Source organism: Ostrinia nubilalis, chromosome 12 (genome assembly GCF_963855985.1).
Source record: "Ostrinia nubilalis chromosome 12, ilOstNubi1.1, whole genome shotgun sequence".
NCBI lineage: Eukaryota > Metazoa > Arthropoda > Insecta > Lepidoptera > Crambidae > Ostrinia > Ostrinia nubilalis.
In genome coordinates, this window is record NC_087099.1 from 2057124 (window position 1) to 2079272 (window position 22149).

A 22149-nucleotide genomic window follows, 5' to 3' on the forward strand; every position below is an offset into this window, starting at 1 on the left:
CAAAATTTAAGGCCAAAATCGATAAAATTTTAGGCCTACAGATTTTAAAAGTCTTGAAATTGTGTAAAATCAGACAGATTACTTTATTATAAAAAAAAAACAGTAGTTAGTATCAATGCAGACTGCTCGTATGCAATTATTAACGATCCTGTAGCAGCACTAACGAAACTGTATCTGAGAAACATACACAACGGCATATTTTTTCAAACAATATTGGTTTCAAACAGATACTTTTTTCACCACTCGAACACAACGTGTATTATAAAGGAAGCTTTACAAAACCCATCCATCAATCCACCTCCAATCCATCCAGATCGCAGAGCCCACACGCCCAATACCGATATCCTACGTTTTTGCAATCACACCGCGTACTTGCAGGGTTGCGTTCGCGACTTATAGAATTTTCGGCGCTCACATAAAAAAGAACGGTTGAAGCGTTATATCCTCCTTTCCGTTCGCCCTCCGGCGGAGGAAATTGATGCCATATATCGGAGCTTATCTCCAGATCTATTTACATCTTGGGTATAGTAAAATAAAATAGTAGGCTAATATTTTTAACGAAAATGCTGTGAAAAGTTTCAGTGTTATTTTGACCTAAGTAAGTAGTTTTTGTCCTTTGTTGTATCAACAGAAAAATCCATGAAAAAACCATCCCTACATTTTCGATTGCACGCACCTGCTCGCACAAAGCGTTTCGCTAACTTTTCTAAAAAAAAATGCGAACCACTGGGAGTTTACTGTCTGCTGCTGTTTTTTCCCGAACACTTTAATCCGGGCTTCTTCAAAGTGAGAGTAAACAGGCTTTTTTTACATTTACATTTATCTATTACATCTCACTTTACATCAGTGTGCCTACCATGAGTTTACGTTAGGTGTGCTCGCTAGGGGTTGCGTCAAAAAGTCTATGAAATTTTTTGTTCTTGAATGAAGCCGAGAGACGCTGTCAACATTTGACATTTAATATCATTTTTACGCAGCGCTAGCAAGCACACCTAACGTAAAATCATGGTGCACACAGATGTGATTTCAGTTGAATACCTGCCCTGTTCTGCATTAAAAAGTTTTACTATTCTCTTGCACTATGTCTACGGAATGCCGCGATGGCTGTTCCTTCCGCTTGGACTGCTGGGAAGCATGCACTGTGTGAGTGATTGTGCATAGGACACCAAATACTTCTGGAGCGGTGAAAATAAAATTGCTAGTACCTGCACTATTTTGGCCTCAAGTTTGAAGTCTGTAAGAAAATCGGGACTAAGCAAACGCCAAAAATATGTGGCGAGTATTACCAACAAATAAATTATCACAAAATAATACCCGTTTAGTATGCATATGTCACTTTAAAAGAGTGTTCAACTAGGGTGTAACTTTTATTAAAATGGCTTTAGATTCTTTTTTTCTAACAGCTATCTACTATCTAGCATTTTTTTATTTTATTTTTGGTCTTCAATCAAAATGAAAGGCTTTTCGGTTTACTTTCTTTTTTGATAGAGTGACTCGGTATTTGCGTTTAATAGTTTTTCATGAATTCACTCCCTGAGGTTACTTGGTTTCAATTAATTTGAACAATCTCTTCAATGCTTGTTTCTTTAGTGCATTCTTCAGCACTTGCCAAAATAAATGTTGATCTCAAAGCGCGGTTAGGGTAAAGAGATTATGAAACAAAGACTCCTTAAGAGCAAAAAGTTTTTATTATTAATCTTTTATTTACATTTTTTCTTATAAAATATTTGAGTATTGATATGTACTATTTCAATAGTCTATGCAAATAAAGAAAGCTCAAAGTTGCGTCAAAGTTGTTTTTCTAGCGAATTTTCTGCTGAAATTAGTACCCAGAACCTCGAAGCACTAGAGCATGCATCTAATTTCAAGAAGTTCAAATTAAATATTCGACCTAAAGTTAAACGCCCTAAAAAGAAAACGCCTACAATATTAAAAAAATCAACCCACACGCAATCATTTTAAATTCAAATCACACGTTGATAATCGGCGTTTAGGCTCCGAACCTAATTACCACTTGGTCGAAATTTAATCAGCCACCTCATTAAACCAGCATCTGGGTTAACCCCCTGACCCCGGTCAGATAATTTGTCTAAACAAATATCTTTGCGGAGATACCACTCCACGGTTTTGTGTGTGGAGCTACGAAATCATGAACGATAAGAATATTATGCAGCCGAATTAATATGAATGCGAAGAATATTAAATAAATGAAAATAATATCGAAATCTTTTTGTATAAAAAATTGAAAAAAATGTAGAGATAGGCAGTTGTATTTTTGTGCATTTGCTTATTAATAGAATACACACTTATAATGATTGACACCTTGTATAGAATAAAGAGGGTAGACTTAACACCACTATATAAATATGTGTGCAGCGCCGTTGACAGTTTAGTCTTATATTAAACGCGATACGAATACACTACGGTCTTTGATTTCTCAGTGGCGACAGGATTTTAAGTTTAAATATGGCGGTCGGCAAGATAACGGAATTTGATTTGGATTGCGGAAACTGGCAGTTGTACGCGGAAAGGCTGGAAATGTATTTTAAAGTGAACGGCATTAGTGAAGAAATGAAATTACCAACACTAATCACTACAATGGGAGACCGCGCATACGAACTATTGACGAACTTGGCGAGCCCACGGAAACCGGCCGACATGACTTTCAAGGAAGTGAGTGAAATATTACAACAACATTTGAACCCCAAACCATCGTTTTTGGCAGAACGTTTTGTGTTCCGGCAAAGGAAACAAAAGGCGGATGAAAATATTTTGGAGTATGTGGCGGTACTCAAAAAACTATCTAAAAACTGTGAATTTCGAGCGAATTTGGAAGAGAATCTCAGAGACCAGTTTATATGTGGCATACGTGATGATGGAATTCGTCAACAGTTATTTGCAAAAAAACAAATAACATTCAAGGAATCGGTGGCAATAGCGGTTTCATTCGAGTCGGCGGTGAGGGACGCGGCAGTTGTGGAGGCGGCGGCGGACGGAGCCAGCGCGGGCGGCCGGGCGGCCGCGGGCGCGTACTCCACAGACGCGTTCTCGGGGTCCCGCTCACGGCTGTCAGCGGGACGGCCTTCTTCAGTCGGCGGTGAAGATGCCATCAACAACCTACAAATTGGCGGTTGCTTTGCATGCGGGGACTACAGACATAGGCGGAACGAGTGCAAATTCAAAGAATACGAGTGTAGTAGGTGCAAGAAAGTGGGACATTTACGTCGAATGTGTACAGAAAACTCTAAAACGGCGGCAGCACGTTTTGGCGGGAAGAATGAGGGGAGCAGAGTTGCCCACCGAGGCAATCGCGGCGCTGCACAGAGCAGAGGATCCAGAACCCCGGCATCCACCCGAGCCCATTACCTGGAGGACGCTCGGGAGACGGCAGAACGGGATGAAGAAGAGGAGGAGCCAATGTACCAGATGTCATTGAGTAGTTACAAACCGGTGAGCATAATTTTAAATGTAAATAACGTTAATTTACAAATGGAAATTGATACAGGCTCACCACTATCGTGCATTTCTCTTGTAGATTACAATAAATATTTTAAAAATGTTCCGTTACAAAAATGTAATTTATCTGTTAAATTTTATAACGGTTCCAAAGTTAAGCCATTAGGCTACTTAGAGGTCGATGTAAATTACAAGAATAGGAGAAAAATATTGGACTTATATGTTTTTAAAAACGGTATGACAACTTTATTAGGACGGCAATGGCTAGCGGAGTTAGAAATGACCGTACCTATTTTGTCAACTTGTCATAATTACAATATCATAAATGATCAGAAAACAGAAGTTATAAATGGCATTTTTTCTAGATTTAAGGAGCTGTTTGATGGTCAACTGGGGTGTTTCAACGGTGGACGGGCGACGCTGCGCCTGCGGCCGGAGGCCCAGCCGGTGTTCTGCCGCGCGCGCCCGCTGCCCTACGCCCTGCGCCAGCGCGTGGACGCCGAGCTGGACGCCATGCTGCGCGCCGGCGTCATCGAGCCCGTGGACTGCTCCGACTGGGCGACCCCACTGGTAATTGTACACAAACCCGATGGGGCCTTGCGTATTTGTGCCGATTATAAAGTAACTTTGAACCGCGCGTTACAAGTCGATAAGTACCCTGTGCCTAAAATTGAGGTATTATTTTCTAGTTTACATGGCAGTAAGTATTATACGAAGTTAGATTTGTCACAAGCCTATAATCAAATTATGTTGGATGATACACGAAATCTGACAGTTATAAACACTCATAAAGGTTTATTTAGATACAACAGGTTAGTATACGGACTCGCGTCGAGTCCTGGTATTTTTCAACGAATTATGTCTCAGTTATTTGAAAATATACCTAATGTCACGGTATTTTTAGATGATATCTTGATAAGCAGCTCATGTATAAAATCACACATTGATACCATAAACAAAGTATTGAGCATACTCATGGAAAAGGGCCTAAAACTTAAAAAAAGTAAATGTGAATTTTTTTCCGATTCCGTCAAGTACTTAGGTTTTATTATTAGCGAAGATGGAGTCAAAGTAGACTCTGGTAAAATTGAGCCTATTTTGAAAATGTCTCCTCCTAAGAATGTGTCCGAAGTCAAGTCTTTTTTGGGTATGATTAACTTTTATGGAAAATTTATTAAGAATTTAAGTTTTCACTTAGCACCGTTATACGATTTATTAAAAAAGGGTAAGCATTGGTGTTGGGGCTTAGAACATAGCAATGCATTTAATTATGTAAAAAAAATATTAACGGGGTCCGAGGTGTTAGCGCACTACGATGAGTCATTACCTCAGATCATAGAAGGGAATAGATGTGAAACGGGGGCGTGGCGCGTGTCTCCGCGATATGCCCAGAAACGAACATCGGCCGCGTAGCTAGGTTAGTCGCGATTCAGTCGTACTAAGGAAATGTTCTCCGATATTTTGGATAATGCGTCGTTACGTGCAATAAAACAAGTGAAACGCAGAACTACAGGAACAATGGAGTCATTTACTACATGTAAGTATTGCAAATCCATTGGTATTTTGCTTATAAATAAAAAAATCTAAACATTTTTACGAACGAATTCAGTGCCGTAACAGTTACTGCGATATCGAAATCAGTGGTGATAAAAATTCTAACACACTTTTACATTGACGATTTAGTTAGCAACCACTTTATGTCATGCTCAACTACTGCGCAATGTATTTAATTTCTTCCGATATCCACGGTCGTGTGAAAATACACAGTACGGCCGCATGTGCCGGTCGTAACATAGTGCCGTGCTCGTGTTCTAATGCGGTTTCCTATTATCGATAAATAGAAGTAAATTATAATTTTCTATTTTGTAATTTTAAATAAAAAAATGATGTGTTACTTGCGATTATAAGATTTTACAAAAAAAAAAAAAACAGTAGAAGTAATTAGTAACTGTCAACTATGTAATTACTATAAGAGCTAGTTGAAAGCCTAATATAGGCATTATTTTTGATAAACATTATGCGGTACGCAGATCGCCATAATTAAAAAGTAAATGCGTGATAGTAGTTAATAATAACGTATAATAATAAAAAGGTTTTCATACATAAGCATTTTGTGAAATCAGTTTCGATCCTTGCCCCTAGCGATTTAAAGTATCGATATCTTGTCGACTCCATTTTATCTTTGTTCTCTCACTAGCGTTTTCTATGTGTGCGTCACGTCACGCGGCCATTGATTGGCCATAAGGCATGCCTTCTGGCCAATCACAGCACTTTTAAGCCGGTTGCACATGTTGTCGTAGACTCTCAGTCGCTTTGTTTTTACACAGTTGAATGTGTGTGTGGGAGCTGTGGTGGGGGAAATGTGGGGACACTGGTTCTCGTTGTAGTTACGCGCGACTTCATATCTATTCTCTTTCTATGATCTGAGGTCATTACCTATTGTGGTGACATGCGATGCGAGCGCGCGCGGTGTCGGCGCGGTACTGGCGCAGCGGGCCTCGGGCCGGGAGTGCGTTGTTGCATACGCGTCGCGCGCTCTCACGCCGGCCGAGATTAATTATAGTCAAATACACAAAGAAGCACTAGCTATTGTTTTCGCAGTAAAGAAATTTCACCAATATTTATATGGGCGGTCGTTTGTGTTAAAGAGTGATCATAAACCTTTAGTAAGCATATTTGGGCCCGCATACGGCATTCCAAGTATGACGGCGAGTCGTATGCAACGATGGGCGCTGTTATTATCGGCTTATAACTTCACTATTGAGTATATAAATACAAACGCCAACACAGCTGATGCTTTATCGCGGTTAGTTGATAGTTATAAAGCAAAAGATAGGAGTAGCAGCAATGATGATGAACCAGAGCAAACGTATTTACATTTTGCGTCGGAGGCATTGATGTTAGATTTCAGGGAAATAAAAAAGGAAACACAAAGGGATCCAATCCTCGGCCGGGTGTTAAGCTTTATCAGAGATGGTTGGCCAGATGAGGTTGACAGCAAGGAACTGAAACCATACTTTAATAGACGACTCGAATTATATTCTGAGTTAGGTTGTATAATGTGGGGTCATAGGTTGGTAGTACCTAAATTGTGTCATAATAAAATTTTACAAGAACTTCATGACGTTCACATGGGTATTGTTAAGACAAAATGTATAGCTCGTAGTTATGTGTGGTGGCCCGGCATCGATGAGGCCGTGGAGGCGATGTGCCGCGCCTGCAGCGTGTGCGCCGAGACCGCGGCATCGCCGCCCCACCACGCACCCCAGCCGTGGCCCTGGCCAAGTCGACCTTGGTCCAGATTGCATTTGGATTTTTTAGGGCCTATAGACGGGCGTCGTTATTTAGTTTTAATAGATGCTTATTCAAAATGGATTGAAATATGTCAAATGAACACAACTACAGCGAATTCAGTCATTAATAAATTAAGGGAGATTTTTGCGAGGTTTGGCATTCCCCGACAGATTGTAAGTGACAACGGACCACCTTTCAGTAGCGAGGAATTTCGATTATTTCTTATGCATAACGGTATGGAGCATTTATTATCGGCCCCATATCATCCAGCTTCGAATGGAGCCGCTGAAAATGCCGTAAAAACGTGTAAAATGGTCATCACAAAGGCTGTCAGACAGGGGGTGAATACAGAAGTGGCTTTACAGCGGTATTTACTGATGTACCGTAATACTGAACATAGCACAACCGGGGAAAGCCCAGCTTTGATGTTGCTGGGGCGGTCACTGCGTACTAGGTTGGACCGACTGAAGCCCTCCCGGGAGCAGCGAGTGCAGCGGGCCCAGGAGCGCCAGCTGCGGGCGGCCGGCGGGGGGCACCGCGAGCTGCAGCCGGGCGACGCCGTGTGGTATCGCACGTACCGGGGACCAACTAAGTGGCTAGAAGGTGCAATCGATGAAAGACTAGGCAGTACGGATTACAATATTATTTCCTTAGACGGCACAGTGGTACATCGACACATTGATCAAATAAAACTTAAGTCAAAACACCATGAACCAAGTTTACCAAAAGGCACAACAACTCCTTCAAACGGTACAAGTAAGCAAGGCTTAGTAGGGTGGCCACAGTTGCCAGTGGAGTCGGAGACTGGGGGGTCGTCTTCGGACTCGGTGAGCGGGTCGATTGGCTCTGAGCTGGGCGGCGGGGTGGAGGGCAGTGGTACTCATAGTACAGACACAAACAGTGTTGTACCGTCCACCGGTGAACGCCGTTACCCCTTAAGGGAGAGGAAACCACCTAATAGATACGGCTACTCATAATGAAATGTAATAATAAAATTGTATACTTAGTTGTAAGTTACTTGTTGTGATAATATTTTATAGTTTTCTTATATACTGTTTAAAAATCATATCTTACTGCAAATAATTTGTGATTTTGTAGTTTTACTGTAAACGTTTATTAAGGAGGGAGGTGTAATGTATAGAATAAAGAGGGTAGACTTAACACCACTATATAAATATGTGTGCAGCGCCGTTGACAGTTTAGTCTTATATTAAACGCGATACGAATACACTACGGTCTTTGATTTCTCAATATCACCCACCTGGGCACCTGGGAATTATTCTGGAAACCTATTCAGTCCTAGGAGTCTATTAGTCTCTTCCATTGATCATACTGGTGTCTAAGTACTATTACGTCCGCATTCACAAACGATACTTGCTAAATTAAAGCAGCAAATTGAACGCACAGCGTTGAATAGAGCTCTGTGATTGGTGCGTGTGTCAGCCTGTGCGTCCACGCGCACTGTGAGACCTCATAGTAATGTTTGTGAATACGGGCATTAAAGTTTTATGAAGACGCACCAACACTAACTCACAAACTAAATTTATGTCTAAATTAATTTCAAAATATTGTCTTCGCAAAGTCACAGCCTAAAGGCTTTTCCCGCCCAGCTCTTGAAGTCTTTAACATTTTAAAAGGTTTAGCGTTACAAACATTGACTAAGGAAAAGTGGGACAAAAGATAGCGAGAAGTAGGCTAAGCAACGAGGCTCTCGGCTCCAAGATAAACACTGAATGGTGAGAATGAGTACGGGACTACGGGCGCGGGATAACGGTTACTTGAGACGCGTTTTATTCTTAACCGACAATGTAAGTAGTTAAGCGGTTAAACGTCAGTGCGACATGGCGTGACCGTGGCGTAAGGTTGCTATACAAATTAAGCTGTAATGGTAGACTTGCATCGTAACCGATCCATTTTTGTAGATGCGCGCCCTATGACACGTTACCAGCTCTATGAAAATGTATGGAAATTCTGAGAAGTGCGATAGACGCGCACTGCTGATTACTAAAACAACCTTGCATTTTCAGGGCGAGTAGGTACTGTCGCATATGTAACGTGGATATGTCGTTAAAGTGCGTGTAAAGGATGTAGAACGTACGTAGCAATAATCATATAATGAGTAATCAGATCCATAGGTATTTAAATATTAAAAGTTTTAAGTAATGACATTGATGCTGTCAAAATATTGTTATTTTAGACAAAGCCTAAGTTATTTTGGTCAATTACTCGGTAATATAGGTAACTTTATGGAGTATGTAGGTTTGTGATGATATTGTTGGACATTATAGTCTATCCAATATAGCTTGATTAGAATGACGGCTGTCAAACGAATGTGACTAGTGCTGGGTATGTTTCGTACGGTTCACATAGATGTATCGATAAGTTTTCGAAAAAATGATATAAAAAAATGCACCCAATTTTTCTTCATATCTTTATTCATAAAAATGACAATTATGATTTAAATTTAAAGACAGTAAAATTTAAAATTAATGTCAAGGGTGTACAACCTAAGTCGTAGCACAGAATAAGTAATAGTACAGGTACAGAAGGATTACTCCGCAAGACGATTTAAATAAATGCGAGTCTTGCTACGACGCGATAAAGTGGAATTCAGCTCGCACAGCACTACGTACCTACAATTTTATTCACCTACAAGTTTTGTCTCTTTCTATCGCGTGCCTCTGAACTCTTCATACGCTGTTAGGGTTGCTGTCTAGTGAAAAAATAATTAATCTTCTTATATGTAATGAGGTACGTATGTAGCATTCATGACTCATACGCATTCATTATGGAAAACCTTGGGAGAGGCCTTTGTCCAGCAGTGGACGTCATTTGGCTGAAACGAACGAACGCATTCTGAGCAGTAGTCATGGTAGGTTAGGTTCCTATCTTAGATTAATTATTGGCTTTATTAATCTAAGGTTCCTATACTATCCTAAGAATTATTGATTACCTACATAGATAACATACCTTTCAGCATCTCTGGGAAGCGAAAAAAAAGATAAATCCGGTAGATTTCTTTTCGAATTTAAACACCCGAACGCCGCACAATATTTCTTTCTCTTTATGTCCATTTTTAAATAATACTTCGATCATAGAATTAGGTACGTACTACAACGCACGCCAGCGTCTTGACGGGCGCGCGCGTGACACTCGACTGATATAATACCCGCCGGCGGGGCGCTTCGCTGTAGGTAATTATCGGATGTACCGCGCGGAGTGAGCCAGGCCTGGTCGTAGTCATTATCATCAGTGTTCTTCAGTGGTTTTTTTCCTCTCGCTAGAGGGCGGTGGGCATCTCTTCTAGAGCAACGGTGCTATGAATACCCAAAAAATTACCGATGATTGATTTCCGATGTTTGATTATTTAAGAATGAAATGTTTTTTGGTTTTTAATAGTGAACATTTAGAAAAACGTACCTATAACTTGACTTAATTATGTTAAAAAATTAGTTAGAAAAATTTTTTGTTAAATATGTTAAAAAAATAGTTTTAATTTAATATGACATTTGTCGATATGTCCCAACACTACCATTTTTGTAACTCGAGATAACCTTGTAGAGACGTCGTTAATACTCTAGTTTGATTTTTATAATTTCGAATTACTACTTATTGGTGTAATTTAACGCTGCATTTACACGAAATTAACATTTTTATTGGAAGCACTGTCGTCGAAAATATTGTTTGTAGGTCAGACGTGAATTATTTCTTGTCCGCCAATATTTAGCTCTCATTGATCGCTACTACAAAGTTATGTCGTTACTTTTGATGGCAGCTGTCATTCTAATCAAGCTATATTGGATAGACTATAATGAAAATAATGCCGCATCCAAACGCATTCCTACGTTTTGTCCAGAAATCGCTTTCACGTGTATTAACATTTTAATCAGCCATTTTCATTACGGAAACCAAATTAAAATTAGTGATTGTAAAATTTAATTAGGTGTCCTTTTAAATTAATTAGTATTAATTTTGTTTGGTAATTTTGTGTGTGCCTGTAATGTTATGTGCTGGGTCAGTCAAGTGTTACGGAACACAATTTGTAAAATCAATAATTGTTATAATCAACCATTATCAGGTAATTATATTTGGGCTGGGTTGCACCATCTTACTTTAACTTTGACAAACGTTAAAAATCTGTCAAACTCCAAACAAAAAGCACCGGTTATCGTCATAGTTACCGTTAAAGTTAGGTGGTGCAACTCAGCCTTAGGCTAACTTTTCACAAATTTTTGCTATGTAGGTAAGTAGGCGAGAGAAATACAATCACCAATGGTAATTTTTATGTTCTGTGAGAGTATCTTGCTAAAACGGTGGATTTGGCATAGATATAGTTTAGATAAACATAGTTTGAGTCCCGGGAAAGGACATAGGATAGAAAAGACGTAGCGCGATAAAGTTTTTCTGTGACAGACAAAATTCCACGTAGGCGAAGCCGCGGGCGGAAAGCTAATACAAAATAATACGCCTTGCCAAGTTTGGAATCAAAAATGTTCACCTAAAAAGTTCAATTATAACAGTAAGTACAAAAGGTGTATAATAATATACATAATTAAGTACATAGTAAAATAGTTATACCTTAGTGTTACATGTCACAATAGAATGTGGTCTGAAAGCATAAATTACATTTATCTTCATCTTATAATGCCACCAACACGGTCGCTAAACTTTACCAGAGGTGCAAAATCTCCAGTTTTTGTTCCCAAAACTACAGGAGTTGTTGTTGCAACCAACTTCAGTGATTTAAGTGCACAAGACATACCACAGTCAAAATAGGTTCCGTGAGACCACATTCATGCCCGACAATGATGTGTTAGGCTAGTTTCCTAAAAAAAATTTTTTAGTCCGTCATGTTTAATATAAAAAAATATTGGACACATATATTTTTATTTGTCAATCTAACAAATAATTACATAGTTATGGTGCGTTAAAGTTCCGCACGACGTCACAACGTGCGGCACTTTTATGCACGCATTGACGTCACGGGCCTCTTCTTATGAACTTTGGCGCGCTTTATCTCTTTAAATTTTCATTAGTTTGAAAAAGTGAAAAATACGTGTAGAGTATTTTTTGATAAGTTAACTGACGGACTAATTAAAACTCTTGCTTTTTGACCCAGGAAACATCCCTATTGAATTGAATCACATTGCAACATGGCGTGTAGAGGTACGCAGGACGTTACATCGATGTACCTACTCACTAGTTAGTTTAGTAAGCTTTTTCATCTAAATGGTGAACCCCCAAACTGAATCGCATGAAAACTATACGGTAACGGTACCTACTAGCAATAAGTTTGTATTTTACATGTGGCAAAACTATTTAAGGCCGCCGTAGGCCGCGTCACAATATTTACTATAAATGTACTGTTTTGGTCTTTTTGAGATATTGACGTCGACCTATGAATCATTGTGACGTCATGACCTACTTGACGCTGTACGCGGCCTATGGCGTTTAAATGTAGGTATAGGAGCCCACATTGCAGCCTTAAAGTGGCCGCATCTTTGCGTAGACTTCGTAGACTTTGATTTGCTACAAACAGTACACAATTTTCATATTTTACACGCTCAGTATTATGTAAATTAAATTCAAAAACACTTATCAAAACATCATAATCTATTTTTACCTGCCTAATAATAGCATTGCCTTTTTCCTGTCCTATTATGAGGACATAATTACCCGACACGACACCCACGTTACTTTGTGTCATGTTAAAGGGTTGTCACACACTTCCGGGTCACAGCCTCCCGGGCAGCCGTTCCCGGAACCGTTTCAGGGAGATGACATCAGATTTGACATCAAGTGTCACGAGAACAACCCACTTTTTTCTTTGTTGACATAATTAGGATACTAAATGAATGAAATAAAGAAGAAATGTTTATTCAGTATCATCGACAATACATATAACCTACAACAATAGAATAGAATAAGAATAGAATAGAATAATTGTTTATTTGCATAAAACATGGTAATATAGTTGTTACATCTATAAAATAAGTCCACATGTTTTGCTACATCAAGAAGCATGCAAGTTTGAATATTAATACATAAAAAAGAAACAATGTAATAAATTAAATCGATAGAGTTGGCGTAGTATGTCATTAGTAACTATTGCTCTATAAAATATATTTAGAATCGCGCCTAGAGCGCCTGATAAAAACTGTCAAATATGAGTTTATCTCCCATACGAAGAGTTCCATACCCAAAATATTTTCAACATCATCATCAGATTAATCTTACCATGATTGAAATGAAATAAAAATCCAAAAAATAAATTTCTTGTAAGAAGTTTCGTATAATAGCGTATAGATACAGATCTATACGCTATTATACAGGTACAGACCTATGTGCTTGTATTCTTCACACACGTTCTATGAAAAAATCTTCTATCTACCTACCTACATACCTTTTCTTTACACTACATTGGCTATGGTGGGCTGACACCTGAACTAGGTAATGACACCTGTAGTCAAGTAGTCAGCCCTCTACCTCATAAAAGCATTTAGCATAGCAGTATTATACCTGATTCATGGCATACAGACGGACAACGAAAGCATAATTATAAAATTAGAACTCTAAAAATAATGAGTAATCGTATTCTGCTATTGTGATAATTTGTCATCAGAATCAGAATCATCATTTGATAATTAAAATGTGTTAGGTACAGAAAATGGATCATCATCATCATCATCAACAGCTCTTTACAGTCCACTGCTGGACTATGAGCCTCCTCCACTATAGTGGAGGGTTTTGCCATAATCTCCACGCTAGGCAGGCGGGTTGGAGATCGCAGTTTAAAAGATTGATGTTTTTCAGAGAGCGCTGCTGCCCATTCTCTGTTTGATGTGTAGTCCCTAAGTCGCCTCTTACGACACCCGCGGGAAGAGTAGGGGTAACAGAGAAGTAGGGGGTAACAGAAAATGGATACAGATAATGAATAGGTCTCACAATTAGTCATTTCGGACTTGCAAATATCATCCATAATAGACTATAAAGAAGAGTAAGCTTACTGGAACTCTATTCAACTTTACAGGTTCATCTCTAGAACTTGGGTAATGTTATGCATCTTTAGGTACTCGTGAGTACCAATTTGGTGATTATAGTTAAGAACTTGCATCCTTTAGTATGAAAAGTAGATTATGCTTTCATTTTTTGGTACTAACTTAAAGAAAAAAGTTTGTATTTTACAGGTAAGAAATCAAATCAAATAATACTTGTTTGCCTCACATCGTCATCATCATCATTATTTCAACAATAAGATGTCCACTGAATTTGACCTTCCCCAATGATTTCTAGATTGACCGGTTTTTAGCGGCCTGCATCCTGCGCCTTACTGCTACCTTTATTAGATCGTCTGTCCACTTTGTGGCCTCACATAATACTTTTTCGTTCTTAGTTCTACCCAAAGTACAATATAGGTTCACATACAGTGTTAGAAAGTACTCAATAAATGTTATATTACATGTTTCTTGTGAAATGAATGTTTCCAGAACCTTGCGATTATCAAAAATAATCTATACTTATAATAAATCTGTAGAGAGGTCAATTCTGTACATGAAATATATTTTCAAAATAACTATCAGAGGGTGATTAGTGATCGATATTGATGCCAAAAATGCAATCAGTAAAATTTTTGTCTGTCTGTCTGTCTGTCTGTCTGTCTGTCTGTCTGTCTGTCTGTCTGTCTGTCTGTCCGTCTGTATGTTCCTTATAGAAACAAAAACTACTCGACGGATTTTAACGAAACTTGGTAAAATTATTCTTCATACTCCTGGGCAGGTTATAGTATACTAAGGAATTCCCACGGGAACAGGAATTAGCGGGAAAATCCTTTTGTATGAAAAATCTAAACCGCTTAAGTTAGACGCTTGAAATTTGGCATGTAGGTACCTTAGTAAACTGAAAGCTTAGTTACAACAAGGAATTAACGAAATTCTAACGGGAACGGGAATTAGCGGTAAAATCCTTTTGTATGAAAAATTTAAACCGCTTAAGTTAGACGCTTGAAATTTGGCATACAGGTACCTTACTAAACTTAAAGCTTAGTTACAACAGGATATTGCAAAATTCCCACGGGAACGGGAGTTAGCGGGAAAAAACATTTGTATGAAAAAATCTAAACCGCGTAAGATAGATGAAAGGGGTAAAACGGGATCCATGCGTACGAAGTCGCGGGCGGCCGCTAATAATTAATGTTGTTTCTTACATTTTCCAACTCTACATTCGGTATTTTTATAAAAAGTTGTATAAAAATAGTCAAGGACAAGCGACAGTATTTTCTTACTTCTAAATCTATTATTTCTGTTAAATTCAGTATTTAGTGAGCCTGTATCACCATTTCTTGTTTCACTAAACTAGTCACTTAACTATTGAGAGACGATAACACCGGGACAAAGTAACTAATAGTAACATAAAGTGGCTAGAGAAATATGATCTAATTTGGCTCGTAATCCAATGTTGTAAACTCAATTTGTTACTGGGGACTTACGACTTTCGACGGAACGCAAGACAAAAGCGGTAGAGCTTTTGTAGAAAAGTTTTGAAAATTTGAAAAGGAAAGCGTTAAAAGATCACGTTTCATTTCGAAAAGAACACCGAATTATTAATAAATACTGTTACACATTTAATCATAAATTTTATATCGTTTCAGTTGTGATTACTGAAGTTAACTACCTACCAATCTAGTGCAGAGACGGCGTCTGACGTCACACCATAAACGGAACGACACAGAACGCACATCCATGTTATGTTTTAATATCCCTTATTCTCTATTTCTCTAATTTCCCAATCAAATTTAGAATTTTCCTAAGTCCTTGCAACCGAACCTGCAAACAGAACCATGAATCATTGACTGTTGTTATTACCACTTCCAGAGTGTTCTACTGGAAACGCAAGAAAACTAAGGCTGGGTTGCACCATCTTACTTTAACTTTGACAAACGTCAAAAATCTGTCAAACTCCATACAAAAAGCACCGGTTATCGTCAAACTTACCGTTAAAGTTAGGTGGTGCGACTCAACCTCAGAATCCTAATAAAAAATATATGTATATTTGCCATTTAAATAAAGATAATTAAAACGATATAAATTGTTTCTTTTGCCTTGAACCACCACCTTAAGTGGGAGTAAAGCCCGATAGGACACCGTCGCCTTAGGAACTGCGACCCTTATCAACAACGCTGGCTGACTCGAATTCCTGTGTACACCTAGTGTCACCCTACACAAAATAATTGCCCAAGCAATTGTAACCCTTAACTTACAGACTCCAAGAGCCATTCTCGCACCACGAAATCACACACTTTGGTCACTCAGCAAAGCGTTGGGAAATTTACTATCAGACTCGTATTAACTCGATTCGGATATTGTTTCGGCTTACTTTATTTCAATCATTCGGTAGCCCTTTTTCAGGTAAGAAAAATGGTTTGTTTACTTATACCGGGTGTATTATAATATCATTGGGAGATGTATTGAAATTATTGTGACACAAATCAGAATGGAACAGGTTTCTCTTTCAGAAAAATAAAATAATATTGTTGGTTTATATTGTTTAAGCTCCGAAATTACTAGACCGATTTGAAAAATTCTTTCACCATTGGAATACTTTTTTTTCTGATGAACATAGGCAGTACTAAGTTTGCAGGATGAACTACGAGTAGTAGGTTTTTTGATTAATATTGCCAATTCTAACTACTGAAATAAACTTAAAACTAACAATTTTTAAGAGGATATTAAAATAGATTTGCAAATAGATTGCATAGATTAATTAAAACTAAAATATATTTGACATATTATAAAGTTTAATGACGTTACCGTTTAATGTTAATTAACGCAGTGTTAAAAATTAATGACGTCACACTAGCAGCCAAAGGTAATGAACATCTGCCCCATTTATGGCACTTAAGTGTCTCATTTAAAAGATTAAAAGCAATTTCATTCAAAAAACATGGCAGTCAGTAATTAAAACGGATAATAAATGTTGCTTTTCAACTGATAAGTACTTTTGTCGGACAAAGGGAAGATGAATCCATATTTCAGGTTTAATGTAAAAAATCAAGAACTATTCCAATCGGCTATACTTTTATGTTGGTTGCAAATCGGCCGTGGCATATCAAACTGCACTGTAGCATCATAGGTAGTTGTAACAGGTAATATTGCCCTATGTTATACAGGGTGTTTGGTAAATGGGTATATGAGCCGACACTAGCCCATGGTAACATGGACATATAAATGGTATGGTGAAGTCAGAAATTTGATATCATCATTTTATTTTTTTAAATTTTCATACAAAATAAATTTTATAAAATCCGATTTGTATGAAAATTAAAATAATTAAAATGAAGATATCAATTTTCTGACTTCACCATACCATTTATATGCCCATGTTAACATGGGCTAGTGTCGGCTCATATACCCATTTACCAAACACCCTGTATACCCTGTATAGCTTGTAAAATATTAAGCCCGGTAGCTTACTTGATGAAGATCAGCATTTTAAAACTCTATATTCGACTAGGAAAACCTTGCTGCCTCGAAGCGCTGCTAGAGCAAAAAGATTGTGAGACTTAGAAAATCCTCTACAGTGAAATATTCATACATTTGTACATTTTCTTTGCTAACTTATATAATATAATTTTGTTGATCTAATTACTTAGATCATCAATCACGTAACACGAGACGTCAATGAGAGCCAGCGAAATGATTCATTGCATCCTTGACTGTAAACCACTTTTCAAATTAACACCTTTATTTACTTGAATAAACCCAATTACTTACATAAAATACTGTTTTGTGTTTTCAGTTTATAACAAAATGTAAATAAGTGGATGAGCAATGTATGTACGCACAAATCTTTTACGATATATTTTGTAGAACGTATCGCATGGCTTTTAGAAACATTTTTTATTGGCAAAGCTACATTTTATTATTTATTTATTCAATTCCAACCCCTCGCGCTGGCAATACCATACGTAGAGTACAGCAAATCAGACTATTTTTTTGTTGCAACATCAACTTTATTACCAACTACATACGATATTAGACTGTGTACCTTGACGTGCAACGCACGCTGAAAATCCCGAAAGCCCCCAAACATGAAACTCCAAGTTTATCAAAAGAGATATTTCACACGGCACAATAAACTCGTCAAAACGTTCTTATCCTGCAAAAGTTTGTCTTGGCACCAGTTATCTGGATGGAGAGTCAACAAAAAGCAGCGTCAAAAAAATTGTACGCGCGTGTTGGGGAATGTAGGCGAGGGGACAGGATGCTCAGTTGGAAAGTTATGCGAGTTGTCAGGGCTGTTAGAATACGGCCAGTCAGCTAACAGAAGATTTACGATACGATCGACTAAATCACAGATTTATTTACATAAGAGCATCTACAATTGTGATCAAAGCTAGGTTTAGATGGCCAAAGCACCGGACACATAAAGTCAATAATCAAAATGATTCTCTATTTGAAACAAAGTTTATTTAAGACAATAATAGGTACGACTTTTCCTACTTACGAAGTTATTATGTCCATCCACTTTAGGCAATAAAGTTGTATCGGGTAACGTTCCTCAAAGCAAAATCTTACGTATTGTTCAAATACAATTCAAATAACAGTTTTGGAGTGTATGGGAGTTTGTTGAGTAACTTGTATGCAACAATAAACATAAAATCTAATCTTAAGGATCAGAGGTGAGAGTGCTTTTTAAAAGTAATGTACGGCACCAGCAGATATCGATTTATTACTTAACCGAAACCAATAATTCCACAAATCAAATTAACGTAATAAAGAAATATGCCTATGGCAGAAATAATGATCTAGGTCACAAATATCACAGTCCCTGAACCGAGAGAACGTCCGTCACAGCCAAGCGCTCGAGCAAAGTGTGGCGGCGCGCGGGGCGGCCGGTTTCTCGTGCCTTCCCTCTTTAAGACAGAGACAACAGGATCGAACGATATGACGTCACGCTGACGTAGCGGGTGTTATTTCTAAGACGGCCGTTCCTGATCGTGCGGCGTCCTCGACCGCTGCCTGCTCCCCATCAGCCACGGCTTCTTCAGCGCGCAGCATAACCTCGCCGACGTTTGAAAACTGGTCTGCGCAGCTCGAACCCGCCAAAGACTGGTCATCGCAGCCCTGGTCCGCAGGAAGCTGATGCTCGGAGTCCTGAGGTGCAGCTTGAGGCTGACCCTCACCAGGTTGGTTCACCCATGTTCGGTTCCATGGTTATCATCTGGAATGTCAGTGGTGTATGTTCAATGTATGACAGTTACAAGGAACCGAAGTGAAACCGTCGTTTCTTGAAGTTAAAATTCACAAATATTAGGAAGATCATCAATATTAGCACAATCCCATGCGTGCACTCATGTGATTGCGATAAGAGATCCAGAATTGATGTTAAAAATAACTAAACTCAGACGGTGAATAATAAAAAATCAATTAGTGAAAATAAAATTACAAATGTGGGAAATAAATGACTAGTCCTACGAATAATATTTAGCTCTAGAATGCTATTTTCCGTAGACAAGTTAGAACAGTAAGCACAAAAGAGGCCCAAAGTTTGCATAATGTGCTTACTACCCTGTTGCCGTCAGCAGAGGCCATATTATTTGCATGCCAAAACTACGCCTTGGGTATTAAAAACCCGCGGCGTCTGCCTGGACAGAGCCAGAAACTGACAGAGGCCGTATTTGCATGTCAAAACCAACACTACGCTTCAGGTATTAAAAACCATCAACGTCTGCCTGGACAGAGCCAGAAACTGACAGAGGCCATATTTGCATGTCAAAATCAAAACTACGCATCAGGTATTAAAAACCATCAACGTCTGCCTGGACAGAGCCAGAAACTGACAGAGGCCATATTTGCATGTCAAAATCAAAACTACGCATCAGGTATTAAAAACCATCAACGTCTGCCTGGACAGAGCCAGAAACTGACAGAGGCCGTATTTGCATGTCAAAGTCAACACTACGCTTCAGGTATTAAAAACCAGTCAGCGTCTGCCTGGACAAAGCCAGAAACTGACAGAGGCCGTATTTGCATGTCAAAGTCAACACTACGCTTCAGGTATTAAAAACCAGTCAGCGTCTGCCTGGACAAAGCCAGAAACTGACAGAGGCCGTATTTGCATGTCAAAGTCAACACTACGCTTCAGGTACTAAAAACCAGTCAGCGTCTGCCTGGACAAAGCCAGAAACTGACAGAGGCCGTATTTGCATGTCAAAGTCAACACTACGCTTCAGGTATTAAAAACCAGTCAGCGTCTGCCTGGACAAAGCCAGAAACTGACAGAGGCCGTATTTGCATGTCAAAGTCAACACTACGCTTCAGGTATTAAAAACCAGTCAGCGTCTGCCTGGACAAAGCCAGAAACTGACAGAGGCCGTATTTGCATGTCAAAGTCAACACTACGCTTCAGGTATTAAAAACCAGTCAGCGTCTGCCTGGACAAAGCCAGAAACTGACAGAGGCCGTATTTGCATGTCAAAGTCAACACTACGCTTCAGGTATTAAAAACCAGTCAGCGTCTGCCTGGACAAAGCCAGAAACTGACAGAGGCCGTATTTGCATGTCAAAGTCAACACTACGCTTCAGGTACTAAAAACCAGTCAGCGTCTGCCTGGACAAAGCCAGAAACTGACAGAGGCCGTATTTGCATGTCAAAGTCAACACTACGCTTCAGGTATTAAAAACCAGTCAGCGTCTGCCTGGACAAAGCCAGAAACTGACAGAGGCCGTATTTGCATGTCAAAGTCAACACTACGCTTCAGGTATTAAAAACCAGTCAGCGTCTGCCTGGACAAAGCCAGAAACTGACAGAGGCCGTATTTGCATGTCAAAGTCAACACTACGCTTCAGGTATTAAAAACCAGTCAGCGTCTGCCTGGACAAAGCCAGAAACTGACAGAGGCCGTATTTTCATGTCAAGTGAAGATTCGCCATCCTCCAAGAATGTTCCGCAAGCCCCTGGAGTCCACTCGGCGCGCCGCAGGCCAGTGTGCTCGGCGGCCTCCTGGGTTTTTCGATGCAGGACCCAGCCAGCAACTCCAAGTCATAGCGGTGATGCACCAGCGCCCGTTTAAACTTGTATGGGCAGCAGGTTCACTTCAAAATACACGCTCGGCCTTCCTCTGCACATCAAATATCAAAAATTATGCACATATTCATCAGGATCGTCTTCTTCGATGTTCGCTCGCGAACCGAACATTGCTCGTTCGTTCGCCGAACGCTCGCCGCTTCCTCCGGTCACGCCGACCCCGGGCAATGTCCGTGAGTATACAAGGGTAGATAAGAAAAGAAATACAAAAGTGACAGGACCTTGTTTGTAGCAAACCAGATAAAGCGCCAATATTCCTGTTCACTACGTCCTCCCTGGTAGATGCGCGGGTCGCGCTGCTACTCCTGCTCCATGGCCCAGGGCCACCGCATCCACAGGAATGCGCCGCTCGGAATCCAGCAAAGGCAGCGCACGACACTCAGGGTCAGGGCTCGATATTGTCAAACCACACATGTAATGCAATAAATGATTTGATTTGATTTGGAGTCGACGGTAGTACTACTGACGAAGACGTAGGAAGGTTACCCACTACATAATTATTTTGTTTGGTCAAACCAAAATTTTCACCAAGACATGGTCTTGTGATCCATCACGAAAACCACAAGAACCATCGCGTTGCTTAGAAGATTTTGAAAAGTCGTCACGTACGAAGTTGATTCGACCTCCTGACTTCCGATTCCTCGCATCACACGATAAGTCGGGATTCTATTAAAATAAAATTAAAACGCTTCAAAACTGATTAGGACATTAACGAAATGTCCGACCCGCTGTCAATCAAAATATTAACGGGTACTTTTTACACTAATATTGCGGGTATTATGCCACTGAGCTGGGATTCGACTCTAAGCAAAAACACACTTGAAGACCGCCTCCCACTCGAATCCCCCAACGCTGCTTTTGAAAGCGAGAATCGACAAAATGACCAATACAAAACGTGCAATATTTATTACTAAGCTTGTTCTTACTCGGACACTGAACGGATCGCTCCGAACTAGTACCTACAATTGGTAAAAAATGTAGTTAGGTAGTTCATTTTAGTACACTGATTTTTTTAATCAGATCGGACGAAAAACGTCTTTATTACTATCACCTTTAAGTGCAATGTCGCAAAATACTCGCAACACACTCACAGAGCCGAAACCATCTCGCACGCGCGCGCTTGTCACCAATTTAACGTCTCGTTCACACCTATTTATTCGTGATCGGCTGTACTAAAGTGAACTAAAGGAACTGCTTCCTATAAGTACATAGTACATGTACTACACAAGCCTATTTACTCCTCCCATCATCCGGTGTCGACGGTGACGGTTCCGCAGTCGCGTCGCGCTGTAGGACCGCACTCTCCGTATTTAG

The 22149-nt window shown here is 39.5% G+C and overlaps 2 protein-coding genes across 2 annotated transcripts; both read left to right on the forward strand.

Annotated features, from left to right (window-relative positions):
* Positions 1–2466: 2466 nt before the first annotated feature.
* LOC135076637 (uncharacterized) lies at positions 2467–3281 on the forward strand. The gene is made up of 2 exons (XM_063971059.1): positions 2467–3170; positions 3260–3281. The coding sequence occupies exons 1-2, from the start codon at positions 2467–2469 to the stop codon at positions 3279–3281; spliced, it is 726 nt and encodes a 241-aa protein (XP_063827129.1).
* A 2877-nt stretch (positions 3282–6158) lies between these two features.
* Positions 6159–7727, forward strand: LOC135076638 (uncharacterized protein K02A2.6-like). The gene has a single exon (XM_063971060.1). The coding sequence runs from the start codon at positions 6159–6161 to the stop codon at positions 7725–7727; it is 1569 nt and encodes a 522-aa protein (XP_063827130.1).
* The last annotated feature ends 14422 nt before the right edge of the window (positions 7728–22149 follow it).

Coding starts and splice junctions, on each gene's coding strand:
- LOC135076637 (XM_063971059.1), top strand. CDS start 2,467: ATGGCGGTCGGCAAGATAACGGAATTTGATTTGGATTGCGGAAACTGG. Junction 3,171..3,259: donor TACAGACATAGGCGGAACGA/GTGCAAATTCAA, acceptor AAACGGCGGCAG/CACGTTTTGGCGGGAAGAAT.
- LOC135076638 (XM_063971060.1), top strand. CDS start 6,159: ATGACGGCGAGTCGTATGCAACGATGGGCGCTGTTATTATCGGCTTAT.